This window comes from Eucyclogobius newberryi, unplaced genomic scaffold, assembly GCF_026437365.1.
Source record: "Eucyclogobius newberryi isolate DKJ021-1_F unplaced genomic scaffold, fEucNew1.0.hap1 SCAF_16, whole genome shotgun sequence".
Lineage (NCBI taxonomy): Eukaryota > Metazoa > Chordata > Actinopteri > Gobiiformes > Gobiidae > Eucyclogobius > Eucyclogobius newberryi.
The window spans coordinates 10,373,996-10,392,961 of record NW_027315790.1 but is presented as its reverse complement, the minus strand read 5'-3'; the positions used below and the strand labels follow the sequence as shown (position 1 = coordinate 10,392,961).

The following is an 18,966-nucleotide window of genomic DNA, read 5'->3' as shown; positions in this document are numbered from 1 at the left end:
CTTTTTTTATTTTAAAATGTGATTGTAGTGTAAAACAATTCGAACAGCACCACATCGGGATCTGTCAATGTGCGGCCTTCAATGGAGCGGTCAGCCGAAGAGTGTCCCAACTCCCAACTCGGTTATCTTCTGGATCAGAATTTTGACATTTCTAAAGGATTATTAACTGTGACATTACAGATCCAAATGTTCTGTGTTGAATGTTCTGATTTTTAGCTCTTTTTTTTCCCAGACCCGGATTTTTTTTGTGAACAAGACGATAATTTGTCTATGCAATGATATGGCTTATGTTAGATTTATAAATCTGACTTGTTCACTGGCACACCATTGATTAGAAATGTATACTATATCAAGCATTTTTAGTACAGATTATCATAGTCCACAGCTCAGACACTCTAAACTGATGAAAACTTTAATTTTGTCACATTTTAAGTAGAGTAACTTTATGGTCTATTTCAACAGAAAAATAAATCAGTGTTGGATCAGCTAAAAAACACTAACAAAAATGTGCGAGCATGTTTGTGTGCATGTTTCCATGGTGACAGTGACTCCACAAACGGAACTTCTGTGTATGCATGATTGATTGGTGGTCTGAGGAACTGTCAGATTGGCAGCCTCACTTCAGTCATGCAGTGGTTACATTGCCACCACCTCCAGGTGTAAATTTAATGACAAATGCATGTAAAATGTATGGCGAGAAGACAAAACGTAATGTTTCAGATTTTATTGATGGTAATTATCCATGTTTTAATTTTATCACTCATCCAGTAATATTCATGGCTTTAAAATTAAACTGACTTCCTTATCATCCAAAGTCACCCTTGTCCATTTAAACACACAATAGAAAAATATATACTTAATAATACTTTATACAATACTGGTTTTGGTCCAAACAAAAGTGGATCAGAAAAGCCAATATACCTTTAGTCATTAAAGGCAATCCAATTTGCATTTAAACTTTTAAATGGATTTGGGCAACTTTGAATATAGGAATATACATAAATTCTAAAGACAACATAATGCAGAATGTGGAGTTGTAACACAAAAATTCAACTTTCACAGATTAAAAAAAATATCACTATATACAGGTTTTATAATAATATTCAAAGGCCAATTAAGAGACAAAGAGGGAGAGGCAGAGAGGTAAAGGGCTTGAAGGACGCAGGTGGAGGGAGGAGACAGGAGGAGCACGAGAAGCAGTGAGTGAGGCGACCAGTGAGCTCAAACAACCAAACGTGTAACAAGAGTCCAAAAACGATGCATTTACAAAGTTCTACGAAGTTGAACAGGCCGGTGCCAGCTCCACAGTGCACAGATACCCCTCTCCCAACCCCGCCCTCCGTCCTAACTCCCCTTTGTTAAGTTTAGACATTCATATGCTTTTTCACCCAGGATGGCTCTGGACCACTGGGTGATGTCGTTCAACAAACAACCTCAGCAAGTACAAAGGAACCAATCACACATCAAGCCTGTACAGAACAGGGAAAAAACAAGCACGCTGCATTCACGACACAAAGTATCCCTGTACATACAGCACACAGAAATAACATGGCTACCCATCTCCAGCAACTCCTCAGTCACTACTGTCTCCCATTGTAAGGAGCAGTCAAAATAGATAATAGGAAGTGGAGATCTTGCACCACACTGCCTCTCTGCACAACACAGCTCAAACCTCATCACACATACTCATCAATAGGATTTTGTGTACACTCGCATATCTTTGAGTTTGCAGTTTTTGCCTTTGCAATTTTATACAAAAAAAAAATTAAGAAATCATGCCTCAAGTCAAGCAGACATTTGCAGGTGTTGAAAATATAGATATGACTGTTTTGCTTGTTTTGAGTCGAAGCTGTAATCTTTGCTTTATTGATTGTTGTTAATGTATTTGTTGTTCATTCAACAGTTTTTAAATGTTAAGTCCTATGGTGCAGTCTCATTAACGGCTCTGGTCTATATGTGAAAGCTAACCCAGCCCAAACGTCCAGGACACAAATCAGAGATCTCCGACCATGTTTCAGACATCCAATTGAGTAAAGTCTTAGTCCGGTCAACTTCCATGTCGAGTCCACAGGGTTCTACTTCCGACGCCGCACTGCTGTTTTAATCCTGCGTCCTGCGATTGGTTGTCCTCCAGGAGACGGAAACGACTTATTTGACCTAAAAGAAACAGAAGCGTTAAAATACTTGATACTAATTTTATACCACTGTCAACAACAACGCCATTGAAATATTTTGTAGTATTTCTAAGGTTAATATTAAAATTTGTAGTGATCAAAACTGAATGACTAGATTTGGCTCAGAAATCTCAAAACAGTTGTCCACTACATTCCGTTTCAGTAATGTCAGAGTTTGGAACTGTGTCTTCAGACTTTTGACTGTCAATAACTATTCCATGCCCCTTTCTTGCAAGAGACCAGACAAATGCCTTCATAGTCTTTGAAGTTTGCCCGAAACCATGCGTCCAGACGAGGACAAACCTGCACCCAAGGATGATCACAGTTTAATGTCATCCAGCCTTGGTGAGGTCTTGTCAGCCCGTCGACCTTATAGAGGTGTAATCTAGTCCAATTTTACTTACCCCATGTTAAATGCTGGCGCCGGTGAGAAGTTGTATCCTCCCGGTGCTGCTCCGGGCTGCGGGGCAATGGGAGGCGTAGCCGACAATGCAGGAGGTTGTGAACCGGCACCGAAAGTAAATACACCTGAACCAGTGTTTGATGCACCAAATGCACCGGCACCTCCAAACTGAAATCCTCCACCGGCTGAGAACACAAACATCATGGTTTACTATTATACTTGTTGAATGGTAGACAACTATGAGTCCCCCCCCCTCCCCCCCCCCCCAAAGTTACCTGGTGTGGAATTAGCAGCAGCTCCAAAAACGGGTGTAGAGTTTGTCTGTCCGAACACAGGCGCTGAATTGGTGTTTGTCCCAAAAGCCGGCGGTTGAGAAGACTGCGCCTGGAATGGTGATCCAAATGAAGCTCCAAAAGAGGGAGTCTGGCTGGCCCCAAAGCTGCCAGAAGAGGCTGAATTGAAGGCAAACGGTGTTGGGGCAGCTGAGGGAGCTTCATATGAGAAAATAAAGATTAATGATAATGTCGCACAGAATCAAATTAACTAAGTAATTAAGTAATAAATAAATGTCCTTAAAATAACAGACCTGTGGAGGCGGCCACAGGTGGTGCTGCACCTCCAAAGTTGAAGGAGGGAGCAGCAGGAGCAGTGTTTGCAGACGCACCGAAGATAAAGGGCTGAGCAGGGGCTGGAGCTGGGTTCAGGGCCGAGGGTGCGGCCGGTTGACTGTCCTGACTTTGACCAAATACAAAGGCTTTGGTTTGAGGAGGGTCTGTTGAGGAGGCAGCCTGACCAAAAACAAAGGTGCTGGGGACCGGAGATGGAGCCGCCACCGGAGCAGAGCTGCTGCTTCCAAACATACTAGTCGTCGGTGTAGAGGTGGAGGAGGACGTGGAGTTTGTGGTAGGATTACTCGCCATGAAGGAAAATGCTGGTTTTGGAGCAGCTGTTGAATCTGCGGACAAAAAATAAAACAGGAGATGTTTGTTAGCAAAATATTCTAAAAATAAGAAATACACCATCCAAACCCAATAATATCTACAACCAACTGTCAATACCTGCTGCACTTTGCCCAAAGCTGAAAACTGGCTTTGGAGGCTCTGATGTAGAGGGTTCACTCTTGTCAGCCGGCTTGCCAAAGGTGAAGGCGGGTTGATCTGCAGGAGCAGAGGGTTTGCCAAAGGAAAAGCCTCCGGTTGAAGCAGGGGCAAGCGGAGGTGCTGCGTCTTTACTGGCAGCCGCAAAAATGAATGCTGAATGGGTTGGAGAGGCTTCCCTTTTCGCCTCTGGTTTTCCAAAGGAAAATGTGGGAGCAGGTGTCTCCTTTTCAGCTGATAATGATCCAAAAGTAACTGACCCGGAAGTTGTAGAAGATGCCAAACTCCCAAATAAAGAGCCAGCGGTTGGTTTGGTGATGGTGGATGTGTTGCTGTCTGACAGTGCTGTGGTTGAAGGTGCTGGACAGTCGCTCTTCTCTGCACAAGAAGTAGGGGGAGCAAAACTAACAGTAATCGGTGTAGAAGTGCTCTCTGAACTTTTCTCTTCAGGTTTTGATAGTCCAAATGTGAAGCCTCCTGTAGACGGGCCATTTTCTGTGCTAGAGGAGCCAGTCCCAAAAACTATCCCACCTCCATTTCCAAATTTAAACCCAGAAGTGGCAGCAGGTTGGTCGGATTTTTTGTCATCAGTAGAGGCAGTCCCAAATTTAAAGCACTCAGATGAAGTGCCAAATTTGAATCCTGACGAAGCAGTAGTGTCTTTAGTTTCAGACGAGGAGCTTCCAAAAGCTGTCCCAAATTTGAATCCTTCTGATGTTGAAGATGAATCTGGAAATGAACCCACAAATTTAAAGCCTCCAGATCCTGAGGAGTTGCTGTCCGTTGTACCAAATTTGATACCACCGGCAGCAGAAGAGCCAAATGGAGAGGAGCTGCTCGTCTCAGTTGCCGATGAACCAAAGGCTGTACCAAACGCTAGAGAAGACAAAGCAGTACAATTTATTGAAAGTTTAAATTGAACATTGTATATTGTCAAATACATTACAATGTACAACAGGATACCTTTGGGCTCTACTTTGGCTCCAGGTTTGAGTGTCTGACAAGCAACACACTTGACATCAGCAGCTTTGTTAGACACTAGACACACGTCACAGGTCCAGGCGCCTTCTGGCTTCTTAAACTTGTCACCAAAGCCAAGCACAGGAGTACTACTGGGTAATGAGGGTGAGGAGGCTGCCACTGGGGGCGCTGTTGTGGTTCCTGACACTCCTGATGGCATTAATAAAAACATTTAGTTTTAAAACTTAACATAATCGGTTGATGTGATCATAGTTTTTTAAGAGAACATTACCAGGTTTAGGGGTTGTGCAGGACACACATTTCGAGACTTCTGCCTTATTCTGCACCATACATGTGTCACATTTCCATGAGCCTTCTGGGGGCTTGAACTTGTCTCCAAATCCAATTGTCCCAGATGAAATAGACTCTGGAGCTGGAGAGAGAGGTTTTACAGCCGAGAAAGCAGAAGGAAGAGTAAGAGATGACTTGAGTCCTGTCCCAGGCTTTGCAGTTTCACAGGCCACACACTTAACAGCCTCAGGTTTGTTCCGAACCATACACGTGTCACATTCCCAGTCGATACCCGTCGAGGGAGACGCAGATGGTTTACTGTCAGAGGGTTTGGGAGCAGCGGTTTTGGGCTGAGGGGCTGAACAACACACACATGTTGCATCTGCAGGTTTGTTTCGCACTAAACATACGTCACAAATCCAGCCTGGCTGTGGTTTGAAAAGGTCAGATAGTCCTGATGAAGAGATTGTGGATGTTGAGGAAGGAGGGGTTGATGTTTTTGAAGTCACATCTGCAGCTGCCTTTGGTGTGACAGGAGAAGAAAAACCTAGAGGGGATAAAATGTACATTAGATTTACAGTAGGAAGGTGAAAGTGGTTCTGAAAACCCTATAAAACCTTCAAATGAAGACTCACCAGGATCTTTAAGGAGATCAAGCACACTCCCCTGCTTTAGGGTCTTTGCTGGTTTAAAGGGTCCTTCAAACTCATCTGTGGTTGTTATTGGTTTCACTGCAAAGAAAAGGTTTTAGTGTGATTATGGCAATCACATTATAAATACATGTAATTAAATGATCAAACCTGAAGTTGATACTGAAACAGTCGGGTTGGCATTTGACAGAGAGGGGCCCATCTTGGCTACAGGTGCACTGAAGGTAAATCCAGCCTAGAAATAAAGTAAAACTTAAAATATCAAATGACCCAATAACTTCTTGCATAGCTGTATTAGTATATGCATACCGTTGGGGAAAAGGAAGGTGGACTAGCAGCAGTTGCTTTCACAATAGGTGAAGAAAATGTGAACGGTGCACTAGGTGGCGTTGATGCTACAGTGGGTTCCTGATAAAGACAGAAATAAATCAAGCACTGTATTCAGCAATGTACTCATCATAATGTAGTGAATAAACAAACCTTATTGGCAACTTTGTTAGTTTCATTAACAGGGGTTCCAGTCAGTGTGTTGGGGGCAGAGCTGGATGATGTTGTGGTTGGAGGTTGCAAGGGGGAGGAGAAGGTGAAAGATGGCAGTGCAGCCCTGCTTATGGGAAGTGAAATGGCTGGAAGGTCTGGTGCCTCAGCAATCTAATGGAATAAAAAGATAAACAAATCATGTAAAGTCCAACACACCAAGTATCATCGCTTTTAAAAGGAGAAATACTGTGCAAAATTGACTTTTAGGAGTTTTTAACCATATTAAGAAAGTTGTATTTAGAGTGATTCATGCATGTTTGACTACTCTTTATTCTCTTGCAGACAAGACACCGTTGTTTTGACCGTCTCGGTTTCACTGCTCTCCAGATTTTTCAATACACGCCCACTGCCTGGACATTCTTTGTTCTGCAATTTTATTTCCCTGAATGGTGACATACACAGGATTTAGCAGCATCGCGTAGCCCTTTTGACGGAAAAGAAAAAAGGAACAAAAAGATGAGTCGTGGCTGGGTATTCCAACATGTCAATGAACCGAAGCACACAGCCAGGATCACCAAGATTCTGGTGTTGCCTAGACACTCACCAGACCAATAGAAAATCTTTGGAGGGAGCTGAAACTTTGTGTTGCTCAGTGACAGCCCCGAAATCTAGAGATGATCTGTGTGGAGTAGTGAGCCAAAATGCCAAAGCTAGTCAAGAACTACCGGAAATATTTAACCTCTGTAATTATAAACAAAGGTTTCTGTACCAAATATCAACATTGATTTTCTCAGGTGTTCAAATACATATTTGCAGGAACAACATACAAATAAAGTATTTAAAAAGCATACAATGTGATTTCTGGATTCTTAGATTCCATCTCTCACATTGGAAAAGCTCAAGACCCCACCGCCATTTTAAGATAGCACGGTGTTCAAATACTTATTTCCCTTACAGTATGCAGAAGACAAAAGCATAATCTTTAAATGGGCTGCCTTAAAGGTGTTTATGTTGATCACAGCTCTGAGTTTGAACCAGGAAAGCCAAAGCAGCTTATTATTATGTTATTCAAATCAAATCTGTAGAAATGTAAGTAAAGCAAATTTAAAACAGCCAAAATTAATCAAAGAGCTGAACAATAAGAACAAACAAAATTAGCAAACCTATAAACCAAAGAGGCCTATCTAAAGCAGAAGTACAAGAAGCATTGAGTATTCTGTTACAATGCTGTGTCGAACAGAGTCATGATAAATCTCACCTCATCATCGTCTTGACGTTTGGAGGGCCGCGTGCTGCTCCTCTCCCTCTTCATTTTCCCCCCTCCAGAGCCGCTCGCTGCACTGGCTGCAGGTGTGCTGGACAAGGGGTAGCCTTGAGCACCAGAACTAAATGTGCTTGGGAGGAAAAATGACAACTGTCAAGTTTGACTATAATCAAACTATCAAATTAAATCAATTTAATACTTTACCTTGAAGACGGTGTCATTTCCAGTAGTTGTGGCGATTGTCTTGTTGGCTGTGGAAACAAATGAGAAGGAAACATATCATACATCTACCCTCATTGTTTTGTACAGAATCTTCATAAAAAACATTCTGACAATCTAAACGTAGTACTGACTGTGTCTCTAGGAGTTCTGTCCAGGGTCCGGCTCCCTACCCCGGGGTTCAGTGTGGGCCTGAAGGACACCGAGCGGTTTGTTGACATTGGTGCTACCGACGGCACGATCAGCTTCTGCACCGGAGGGACGTTTTCCATCTGGAGTGGTACAATAACGACATCAGTATCAAAACTCTAAGGAGCTGGTCACAGTCCATGAAGTAAAATAATACAAATGGTTTGAATTCCAAAAACTACCGTCATTTTTGGGCGATACACCGCGCACAAAAAAATTTACACAGAAAAAATAAATTGTAAATATATGGGCTGCACCTGTCAATAAGCCGCAGGTGCCAACGTTGTAACATGAGATATTTACACATAGTACACGGGATGTGGTAGCCACCAAAAATCTATAAATTAGACGCACCGTTGTAATGGCCGCAGGGTTCAAAGCATGCAAAAAAGTAGCGGCTAAATAGTATGAAAAGTATGGTAATTACAAAAACACACACAAGACAGGGGTTAACAGCTGTCTAATGTGTGGAGAATCTGGTCAACTGTAACCGAGGCCAACAGGCGGCAGACAGGAAGACATATAACAACACATGCTGCAGAGTCACTACAATGAAGCTACTGTTCACATCAGAAAAAAATGCTGAATATGAACTGAGAGCATGCAAATGCTACAATAAAAAGATGCATGAAGATAGCATTTAGTACTTACCCGTTTCCTTTTTGATTGAAACGGAGAAACTTCTACATTTGTGCCATCTAGTGACTACAAAAATCAGTTTAAATAAGTGTTAGTTATACATCAAGGGTTTTATCTATAAATTATGATAGCATTATCATACGGAACATGATTTCAGTACTTACTGCTGATGAAGACGAAGCCATTGATGGAATTCTCCTCGCATCCTGTGATAATGAGAAAATAAAATTATAGGTTTGAAGTGACTTGATGGCAAATCATGTGTTAGAAATATGTAGAATTACAGCTAAAGGACTGGACATGCGCTCCAGAGACTGCAGTATCCGCCGTGCATTCGCACTTGTCACTCCACAGGGCTGAGCACCAGCCGGCTTGGCCTTTATCTGTCTTCTCACTGGGGCCTACCCAAACAAAACATGTCATTTCACTCTATATTAAAACAAATAGATAACCATGACAACACTGACCTGGTAAGGGGTCCCAGGACGGGTCCGAGAGCTTTTAACCGCAGATGCGCCCCCGTACATTGTTTTTCCAGGATAGAATGGAGAATCTCCAAGCTGACTTGAATTTAGGATTGTGCTGTTTAATGTAGACTACACAGAGAAACAAATAATTGGTTTGTTATTTACATACTGGGTCAAACAGATATTTTAAAAAGGCAACATGACTTTGTTCTACACATTAATGTATAACTCACATTAGACAGGTTGCCAAAAACAGACAGGTTAAATGAAGGCTTTTTCAGACTGGCCTGAGATGAATGAGGGCCAGAGTTTGTTCTGTCCGTCTCTGGAGACCACAGCTGAGGAATTGATGCCGTTTTAGAGTTTGGGACATCTGTAAAACATTCCAAAAAACAATTTTTGTTGGTTGCATGTAAGAAAGCAAGTAACCTATTCCTTTGAATACATATTAATGTTTTCAGTGTTCTCGCTGGGCTGAGATTGGAGGATGAGGCTGTAGGCACCGCTCGCAAAAGTACTTAAATTGCGCCCACGGGGCTCGATATGGAAAGCCAATATGATCACACTCCGACACTTAAGAGCGGCGTATTTTCCGACGCTTTTACAAAATAAAACTGATTTTAACGCCGTGCGCCGTAAACGAGCGTCGTAATTTACGCCAGATGCCGCTCCTCAGTGGCAGAGTGTGATCATATTGGCTTTCCATAGGAGTACAGTGCAAGCGCCGTGGGGCTTTTCGCGAGCGGTTATCTTAATACCTGGCGGTATCTTTTGAGCATGGCGGCATCTTTTGGGCATGGCGGGGGTGCGGCCCGCCACACCAAAACCCCTCAGCAAGAACACAGGCTTGATAAGAAAGTACGTTTTTCCATCAGCAGTAGTTTATATAGGGCTGCAACAAACAATTATTTTTCACCAATTGATTTGACCATTATCCTTTCAAATAAAATTGATTAGTTGTACAATTACTAAAAGGCTGTAAACATGAGACATTTATTAAATGTGACCTAGACGGAGATAAAGTTATGTTGCTTGAGCATTCATTCAGGTGGAGTACATTTGGGTCACTCTACACTAAAGTACACAATGGCAATTGTCTTTAACTAGGGAATAATTAAAACAATTCCAAAAGCAAAAATGACAAGGTCTTTGTTAATTTTTTTTAAAACCGTTATCTCTCACACACACACACACGCTCCTTCGTCACACTTCCCATACTCGTGATCTCCTGCACATTTACCACATCTTTGCTTCCCTCTGCAGACCGTTGCTATATGTCCAAAGCGCTGGCACTTACATATGGCCTGACGCCATAGCTCATCTATCCAATGAACACCTTACCGATTTCCTTCGCTGCACACAACCAGCAGTGAGCCATCTCTAAGGACTCTCACATCCTCGATTTCTCCCACTGCCTTATTTAGACTCGTCGTCAATACACTGGACTCCACTCCTTAAAGGACGCATTTTCCTGTGCAAGCTTTATAATTACCTTACACCCTTTGCTCTCGTTCCCGATATTAGCAGCTTCATCCTGCTTCTCACTGCCAGACCCTTCCGACACGGATGATATAAAAGGACATTTTACGTTTCCGGGTACCAAGAGCCAGAAAAGGTTGCTCCTCCCCGCTGTCTAGATTGCTACTGACCATCGATCCACACCCCTCCGCCATCTCTTGTCCCTCAAGACTGCCCACTGCGCAGACCTGACTCTTCTTCTTCTTCCCCATTTCCTTCTTTTATGGCGGTAGTAAAAGGGATGCTGAGGTGCAGAAAATTAAAGACTGTCAAGGCATATCCTATGCGGATGCAGTCAAGAAAGTGTCAAGTAAAAGTAGATACAGTGAGAAATGCCTACGCTGCTCACAGCCAGAGGTAAGTGAGAGAAGCCAGCGTTAATCCCAAGAGTGGAGGTTCCAAGAGTGGAGGTTCCAAGAGTGGAGCCTTCAAGTGTGGAGCCTTCAAGTGTGGAGCCTTCAAGTGTGGAGCCTTCAAGTGTGGAGCCTTCAAGTGTGGAGCCTTCAAGTGTGGAGCCTTCAAGTGTGGAGCCTTCAAGTGTGGAGCCTTCAAGTGTGGAGCCTTCAAGTGTGGAGCCTTCAAGTGTGGAGCCTTCAAGTGTGGAGCCTTCAAGTGTGGAGCCTTCAAGTGTGGAGATTCCAGAATTACTGATGATACCTTGGTTGTGGATAGAAAGGAATAAAGTCTGAAGAATAAAGTCTGGCGTAATGTAACACTTGGATACCAGCCGCCATAAAACACAGAAGAAGCGTTCAATCATAATTTTGATCTTTGTGTCCAACATCATTGTTTACCGCGAGTGGAAAACCAACATCTTACTTCCACGTTTTGCGGTACTGCACGACCGAAATCGGCAACTCGCACAGCACGGAGCGCTCAGCAGTCTGACAGACGGTTAGCGAGGGAAAAATCTGTTTTGAAAGTTTCGTGTCCACCGAAATTATGCCCAAAACTATGTTACGTACAAGGCAAGTGCTGAAAAGGGGTCAAATGTACAAATGAACACTGATCCATTTATCTACTTATTTTTATGATGCCTAGAGGTGGTACTTTCCGAGGAAATTCCTTATTTTAAATTCAGACTTTTATGTACACTTTAGTGTGTAGTGATCCATTTAATTAGTACTTTGTTTGATCCATGAAACCACTGCAATTCCAGATAATTATTTAATTCATGCATTATTTGACAATTATCTCAATAATTGATCAGTGGCAATTAATCAACTTGTTTCAGAAGTAGTTTAATACCTTTGTCTGATGCCCGTGACGAGAAGCCACTTGTCGTGGAAATATTATCATCCTCATGCTGTGAAAGGTTTTCCTTGATTTCTTTGACCAAGGAGAAACCTGTGGAAAAGGGTCCAGGGGCTGAGGAGGTGGAAGGCTGGGAGAAGAGGCCAGTGGACGTCCCGAGGGCTGGAGATAAGGCGTCCAGTGGAGGAAAGTGTAGATGAGAACGACTCAGAGGCGGCCGGGCCAGCACATACTCCTGGAAGTTCAGTGAGGCACGGCTCGTCGAAGGCTCTGAAGGAGAAAGCCACATGAGCCTTGTTCTTCTGTGTAGCGGATGACAGCAATAACCCGACAGTGCACTGACCTGCATTACTGGTGCTGGGCTCAGGAGAGTTCCGTCCGTCCAGAGGAGGCGGCCCCTCTTCACTGCCGTTTGGAGGAAGAGTCTGACAGTTGTGATCAGTTCCTTGTACATCAGCTCCTGATGAACTTTCTTCATTGTTAAAATATCTCTGCAACCATGACGGGACGATGCTCTTCACTGTGTCTGTGACTCGGCTAATCAAGCCCGTCTGTTGCTACAGGAAAAACAAAACCTATGTTATTCAGACTTTAATTACTCAAATAATGGTATTCATCGTTCACTTTTGTTTAAATTGAGTATTTTGTAGTGATGTCCCGATCCAATCACGTGATCGGAAATCGGGCCCGATCACGTGGTTTCAGACTCGATCGAAATCAGATGTTGCATCCCAATCAGTGATCGGACATAAATTTTACTCTTATTAGTTTAATAATAAGCTTGAAATGTGTAGCGCTGATCAGTCTCTCACCTCTGTATAATGCATGAATGGAACACGACTTGTAAACCCGCCGTGCAACCCTGCATGCCCAGGGAATTTCGGATCCCACACAGCAGAGCGCATCAAACAGATGCAGGGCATCGACAAGCAATGGGTAACTTTGCGCGACAATGCTGCTAATATGAAGAAAGCCATGGGTGGGATGATGTGCGGTTTGAGCGAGGGCGTCATCACCGTTCCGGAGCACAGACCCAGGGGTGCGGAGTGTGGGCTGTGTGGCGCATTCTTACAAACTGCGTACATGAGGGCTTTCTTTCCCAACGCTGCGTGATAGACACCGTGGCTACCGCGAGGAAGAACACTCGCCCCTGACTTACTCTCGACTCGAAGACATTCAGACGGAGTTCATCAAGACATATACATTTGATTATAAGCCAGAAAAGAGTGCAGTTCTGAAAAGCACATTACTGGCCTTACTTTATGACACTGTTGCACTTTTATTTAATATGCACTTTGCTTATTTGTTTACATGCCTGCTGGGTATTTTAAGTTGAGCTGCTATTTTTATTGAATTCAAATTTAGCACTATTATTTCTTATTCAAGCTACATCAAAGAAAGGTGCACTGTTAAAAGTGTTAAAAAATAAAAACAAAACTGGGGACAACCTGTTTATGTTGCATTTGTGCATTTTTTTAATGTGTTACGAAGGTATCGGATCAGGTCAGATGACTGAATCGGATCAGGGCCAAAAAAACCTGATCGGGACATCCCTAGCATTTTATGTCAGTCACAATTTTTTTTTGCCTTATGCATAACTATAAAATGTAACTGTACTCTATGGACATTCTTGGTCGACTAAAAACATGTCCTGCCAATTAGAGCATGGCAAAAGTTCTCAAAACTATGTTGCTAAACAGTTTGCTACACATGTGCAAAGCGGTGTGCGTGTGTGTGTGTGTGTGTCCGCCCATGTGTTACATTAATGTTCCTAAAAAGGTCATCTATTTTACCAACACAATTGAGGTTTATTATCAATGAAATGGCTGAAAATATAAATTTAATTCATTAAATCATTGGCTGCAGCGTTGACTATGAACACTGCACATTCTGGAGGGGATATCATCATACCAGAATCAGAATAACAAAATTCACAAAGATAAGAACTTGTCCTGGTGATTCGATGCAACACAAAACAACAAAACATTGAACAATGAATACAAAACAATGAACAGCTGCCAGATATTAAAAATAAGTAAGTAAAGTTAAAATAAGGTTAAAAATAGGCATATGTACGTACATAAATACAATATGTAGTGCAATAAGGCCGCAGTTATTCTATTACTTGGTTTACGGATTTTTAAATGAAAAATATTGAACAGGCGGGCAAAATATAAATTTAAATTTTCAATTTTTTCTTCCGGGTTTACACAAAACGCACGGGGGTGTAGAATTGGTATAATTGGAAGAATTGACGCTTCTAAGTGTGCACCCATAGTCACGGCAAAACGCGCTGGAGAAAATATGGTAAACGGGTTTAAAATGTGTATTTGCTATAAAAAGGCGCGCAGAAGACAGGCAAACTGGCGCGCGCGTCTTCACACGCTCTCCCGGGGCCGCACGCAGGGACGGATCCACTCAGTCACAGACTCCCGCAGGAAAAATTGCTTCACGCGCTCTTATCTTTTGACTTAATACCGCTTTTAGTATTTCATTTAATGCTATTTTGTCTTGTCGGCGGTACTTTATATAAAAATATATATATATATATATATATATATATATATATATATATATATATATATATATATATATATATTGTAGAAATCAGTAATGTAAGTGCGGCGGATCCGTAAACCAAGTAATAGAATAACTGTGGCCTAAGAAGTGAACAGTGCAGTAAGTGCAAAGCAGCGTTCAGGAGTCCAACGGCAGAGGGAAAGAAACTGTTCTGGTGGCGGGAGGTTCCGGTCCCGATGGACCGTAGCCTCCTGCCTGAGGGGAGTGGCCTCCTGCCTGAGGGGAGTGGCTCAAATAGTCCGTGTCCAGGGTGAGAAGGGTCGGCTGTGATCCGATCTGCACGTCCCATAGCCCTGGAAACATACAGGTCCTGCAGATATGTAAATCACTTTCCCAGCAGAGCGCACAATGTGCAGCAGTCTCTATTTTTCCCTGGCTGTGGCTCCAGCGTACCACACGGTGATGGAGGACGTGAGGATAGACTGCACCATCATCATCTTGTCTTTCCTCAGCTGCCGAAGCAAGTACATCCTCTGCTGGGCCTTCTTGATGAGGAGCTGATGGTGGGCTCACACTTGAGGTCCTGGGTGATGATGATGCCGAGAAAGCGGAGGGAGTCCACAGTGGAGATGGGGGAGTCCGAGATGGTGAGGGGGGGCTGAGGGGCTTTGACTTTCTTGAAGTCCACGATCATCTCCACTGTCTTCTGGGCGTTGAACTCAAGGTTGTTACCGCTGCACCAGGACACCAGCTGGTCCACCTCCCTCCTGTAGACAGACTCGTCCCTGTCCAAGATGAGCCCGATGAGGGCGGTGTCGTCCGCAAACTTAATTAGTTTTACAGAGTGGAGTTGTGGCTGGAGGTGCAGCAGTTTGTGTACAGGGCAGGGGGGAAAAGTACACAGCCCTATGGAGCTCCTGTGCTGATAGTCCGCGTGTCTGAGACATTCTTCCCCAGCCGCATGCACTGCCCAGGCTGCGAAATAGACGGGGGCCCGGGGCCCGCAAGCAGTTGAATCTCCGGCGGGCCCGCGGTTTGAAATAGGAGGGGGCCCGCCGTGCCCCTCCTCGAAAAAAATCTAGATTTAACTAGTAATTTGGCCATACTCGGGGCATTTTCATCGCTTAAGTTCCGTTTTGACAGACATGCCCACTTCGCACGTCTTCTCGCTTCTCATTGGCCGAGCAGATGCCCGCTTTCATCGATATTACATCACGGCCCCCTCCTATTTCAAACCACGGGCCCGCCGGAGATTCAACTGCTTGCGGGCCCCCGTCTATTTCGCAGCCTGCAGGTTTGGAGAGCCTCAGCCTCTGTCTGTACGTGGGGATCAAGTGAACCATGACGTGGTCTGATGAGCCCAGCGGGCCACGGCGCGGGCCACGGCGCAGAAGGCGTTGCTGACTGTTCTCTAGCAGTGATCCGAGCACCGAAATGCAGAGGCAGCCTTCAGCGGCGCCATCTTGCTGTAGTAGCAACTCTATGGCTAAGAAGTAGTTTTTTCCTGCTGGCCCAAAGATGGCTTGATTCCAACTCCAAACAGTGCATACTTACTATATCCTTGGGCAAGACACTTGACCCGCCTGGCCTCCACTGTTTGTACACTGGTGTTTTGTGTGCATTTGTGCATGAATGAGACGACAGATAGATCTTAGTTCTAGTCTACAATGTTGCATCTTAACATGTCTCATGCATGTTCATTAACCTATTGCCACAACCAAATAATCAAAACATGATATGGTATGAACACGGTACAGTGTTCTCGCTGGGCTGAGGTTGGAGGATGGCGGTGGGACAAACCGTGTCGCAGGTGGCGCTCACGAAAAGTACTTGAGAATGGCGGCTCGCCATGCCAAAACTCTGACGGTATGTACGGTTGACCATATATACATATTTGGGTATGGCATAATTTTATGTAAAAAGGATAAAACAAAAATATTGATTACATAATTTAAGCTCTGTTACATGAGCCATGTGTTTAAAGTGGTTTGCTCCAGCAGAGGTTTTACTGCAGCCATCTGTATTCATCATATGGGTGTGAAGATCCTGAAACATGCTATGAAGTTGTCTTTCTTCAATCAGTGATAGACCACACAGGGGCCCCTCACATTAGCTTATCTGTAAACTACACCAAGAGCATTTTTTAACCTTAACCTAAGGGTAAACATGGTTACTGAATATGAAGTCACCACAACTGCCACAGTTCACGTTCAGTATTTGGGTTATTTAAGTTGTTTACATTCTTGAACACAAATATAGAAATGCTCAATGCTATTTTCTAAACTGCCTTGGTTTTCTTTGTGACAAAAAAAAATCCCACACAAAACATGTACAGGTAAATGCAGTAACATACATGGACAGTATGAACAGTAGCAACATATTGTTGGACAGATGAGGTTTACTGAACCAAGCATAACCCTGTAAATTAGAAAAGTACTGGTTATTAACACAGCGGTGATGTTTATGGTCCGTCGCTTCACTGTTCATGGACTGATTATAAATAACACAATCTAGCATATACGCCTTTGTCGGTGCTAAACGAAATATGAAATTGACAGTCTAGTTTCACAGTATTCAAAGTTGTAGTTTAATGTAAACGCGGTGCAAATGTGAGCGGGCACCTAACGCACACAGAGCCATGTGGGCTGGAGCCAATGATTCCTGCGCAATCCAGCTGAGATTTAGCTAACATTAGCAATGGGGCAGGTAACAGTCAGTATGAACCAGACAATAACCGACTTTATCTTAATTCTATACACAACTTGTGCCTCGTGTCATTTGATTTTGCAGCTAGCTAATAATGACATCTCTCATAACAAAGCTGTGAAAGTTAGGATCTTGAGACAACAATGCACCGCTCGCCGTTAGCGCGCTATTTAGCTTTAGCAACATGCGCTAACGGTTACAAATGCACTTCCTTGCCTTCCTTAAACTTCGCACTAAACAGGTGTAGACCTGTTTCGTGCTTCGAAGACAACACGTCACACAAATCTACAAAAAACACGTTTAATTACCACGATCCTGACATGACAAGCCCGCTTCATTTTTGCTGCTCATAAGTCAACTTGCTTTTGGTCATCATTCCCCGGACAAGCTAAAAACGCGTGGAGGCCACAAGTAGGCCATACATGCCTTCATGAATACAATAACATGAACAAAACAAATGTCAGGCTACAATTTATGGAGCTTGGTCGCTACAGGGTTCATTCTATAATAATTTGTTTGGTTTACCTGTTTATTCTTGGCATAGGGTTTAGAAGCGATGTGGGATCTCCTGCTCCTAATTTTCCCTCCACCCGTGGCTGCCATGATGGCCCTTGTAGTCTGCGGTGCGGCGGTGTTCGGCGCCGGATAGCTGTCATCCAGCACCGCGGCCGAGCTCTGAGGCATTGTGGGAAATGTAGTATTGTACCGCTAAGTTATGAAAACAAAAGCCCTCATAAATAATAACTTAATTGTTTTCCTTGGTATGCTTTACTTGAAAATTCAAAGAAAAAACACCATCAAACAGTCAAAGTTAAAGGCCTCATAAGTAAAAAAATGCAGAGCCACCAACAAATAATCAAATTAACCTGTATAACCATTAAAAATGTGAAATTACACAAGGAATACCATGGATTTACTCAATGAACTGTGAACATGCGCAACAATAATGACTAACACACATTAAATCTGCCTGCTCATTCACAATAAACACTTAGGAAAGCAGCCCATTAATACCCCACCTTAAAAAAATATAATAATAATAATAATTAAATATTTTTATTCACAGTCAAAGATGCAACAATAAATTATCTTTCTCTGTTTGAATAAATGAATAAATAAATAAATACATACATACATACATACATACATACATACATACATACATACATACATACATATATACAGACATACATAAAGACATCCAAAAAGAGTTTCAGGTATTAAAAACTGGACACCATGATTCTCGCATACTGGCTAAAGAAACTCACAAAACACTCCATGAGTGCCTGGCAGCACAAATTAACTGCTAAGGGATGGGACTCACCCTGAATGGCTAACACAATCCCATCCAACTATCAGCCAATAACCTGTCTCTCCACAACATGGAAGCTCATGTCAGGCATCATGATCCATGTGCCCAAGATAAGTGGGCACATGGATCAATACACGAGCAAAACACAGAAGGGCATCAGCAAAGACACCAGAGGAGCCAAACATCAACTCCTGGTTGACAGAACAGTTGCTAAAGACTGCAGAACCCGACACACCGATCTGTGTACTGCCTGGATTGATAACAAGAAAGCAAATTACTCAACGCGACACCCGTGGGTCACTGAGTGCTTTGACAATGTCAAGAGGACTCTAAGAGACTTCATAGCAAACTTGATACCACTTGCACAAGTGTCCATCATATGTGGCATATACCAAGGAGATGCCCTGTCCCCTCTGCTGTTCTGCACAGGTCTGAACCCTCTCAGCCAAATGATCAACAAGACTGGCTATGGATACCGACTCAGGAATGGGGCCAAGATCAGTCACCTCCCCTGCACGGATGACATAAAACTGTACGCTACAAAGAAGTGAGACATCAACTCACTGATCGACATGACCAGGATCTGTAGCGCTGACATTGGGATGTAATTCGGGCTTGAGAAGTGTAGTCGGATGGTGACAAGGAGAGGGAAAGTAGTCCACACAGTAGGGGTCTCACTCCCAGAGACTGGCAGGGAAAGCATACATGGAGCCCCATAACCAAGTGGCTGGCATAGTGTACAAGAACATCTGCGTTGAGCATGGACTGGAAACCCAAAGGTGGTCAAGATTGACCAAGCCAAGATCCTGTGGGACTTCCAGAT

General features: G+C 43.4%; 1 protein-coding gene across 2 annotated transcripts; it reads right to left on the bottom strand.

Annotated features, from left to right (window-relative positions):
* Window positions 1-714: 714 nt before the first annotated feature.
* nup153 (nucleoporin 153) lies at window positions 715-17,499 on the bottom strand. 2 transcript variants are annotated; one of them, XM_072447435.1, is made up of 22 exons: window positions 17,357-17,499; window positions 11,949-12,162; window positions 11,600-11,875; window positions 9,067-9,206; window positions 8,834-8,962; window positions 8,651-8,767; window positions 8,531-8,572; window positions 8,379-8,432; window positions 7,673-7,810; window positions 7,524-7,570; window positions 7,314-7,449; window positions 6,056-6,226; window positions 5,885-5,983; window positions 5,726-5,810; window positions 5,561-5,656; window positions 4,927-5,472; window positions 4,638-4,844; window positions 3,636-4,550; window positions 3,164-3,532; window positions 2,853-3,068; window positions 2,579-2,762; window positions 715-2,157 (listed from the first exon to the last, which is right to left on the bottom strand). In XM_072447435.1, exons 1-22 carry the CDS (start codon window positions 17,432-17,434, stop codon window positions 2,076-2,078), a joined length of 4,341 nt encoding a protein of 1,446 aa, XP_072303536.1. In that variant the 5' UTR covers window positions 17,435-17,499; the 3' UTR covers window positions 715-2,075. The 2 variants fall into 2 exon arrangements, with proteins under 2 accessions (XP_072303536.1, XP_072303538.1); XM_072447437.1 differs by having other exon boundaries at window positions 11,949-12,156; window positions 17,357-17,495.
* Window positions 17,500-18,966: the final 1,467 nt, after the last annotated feature.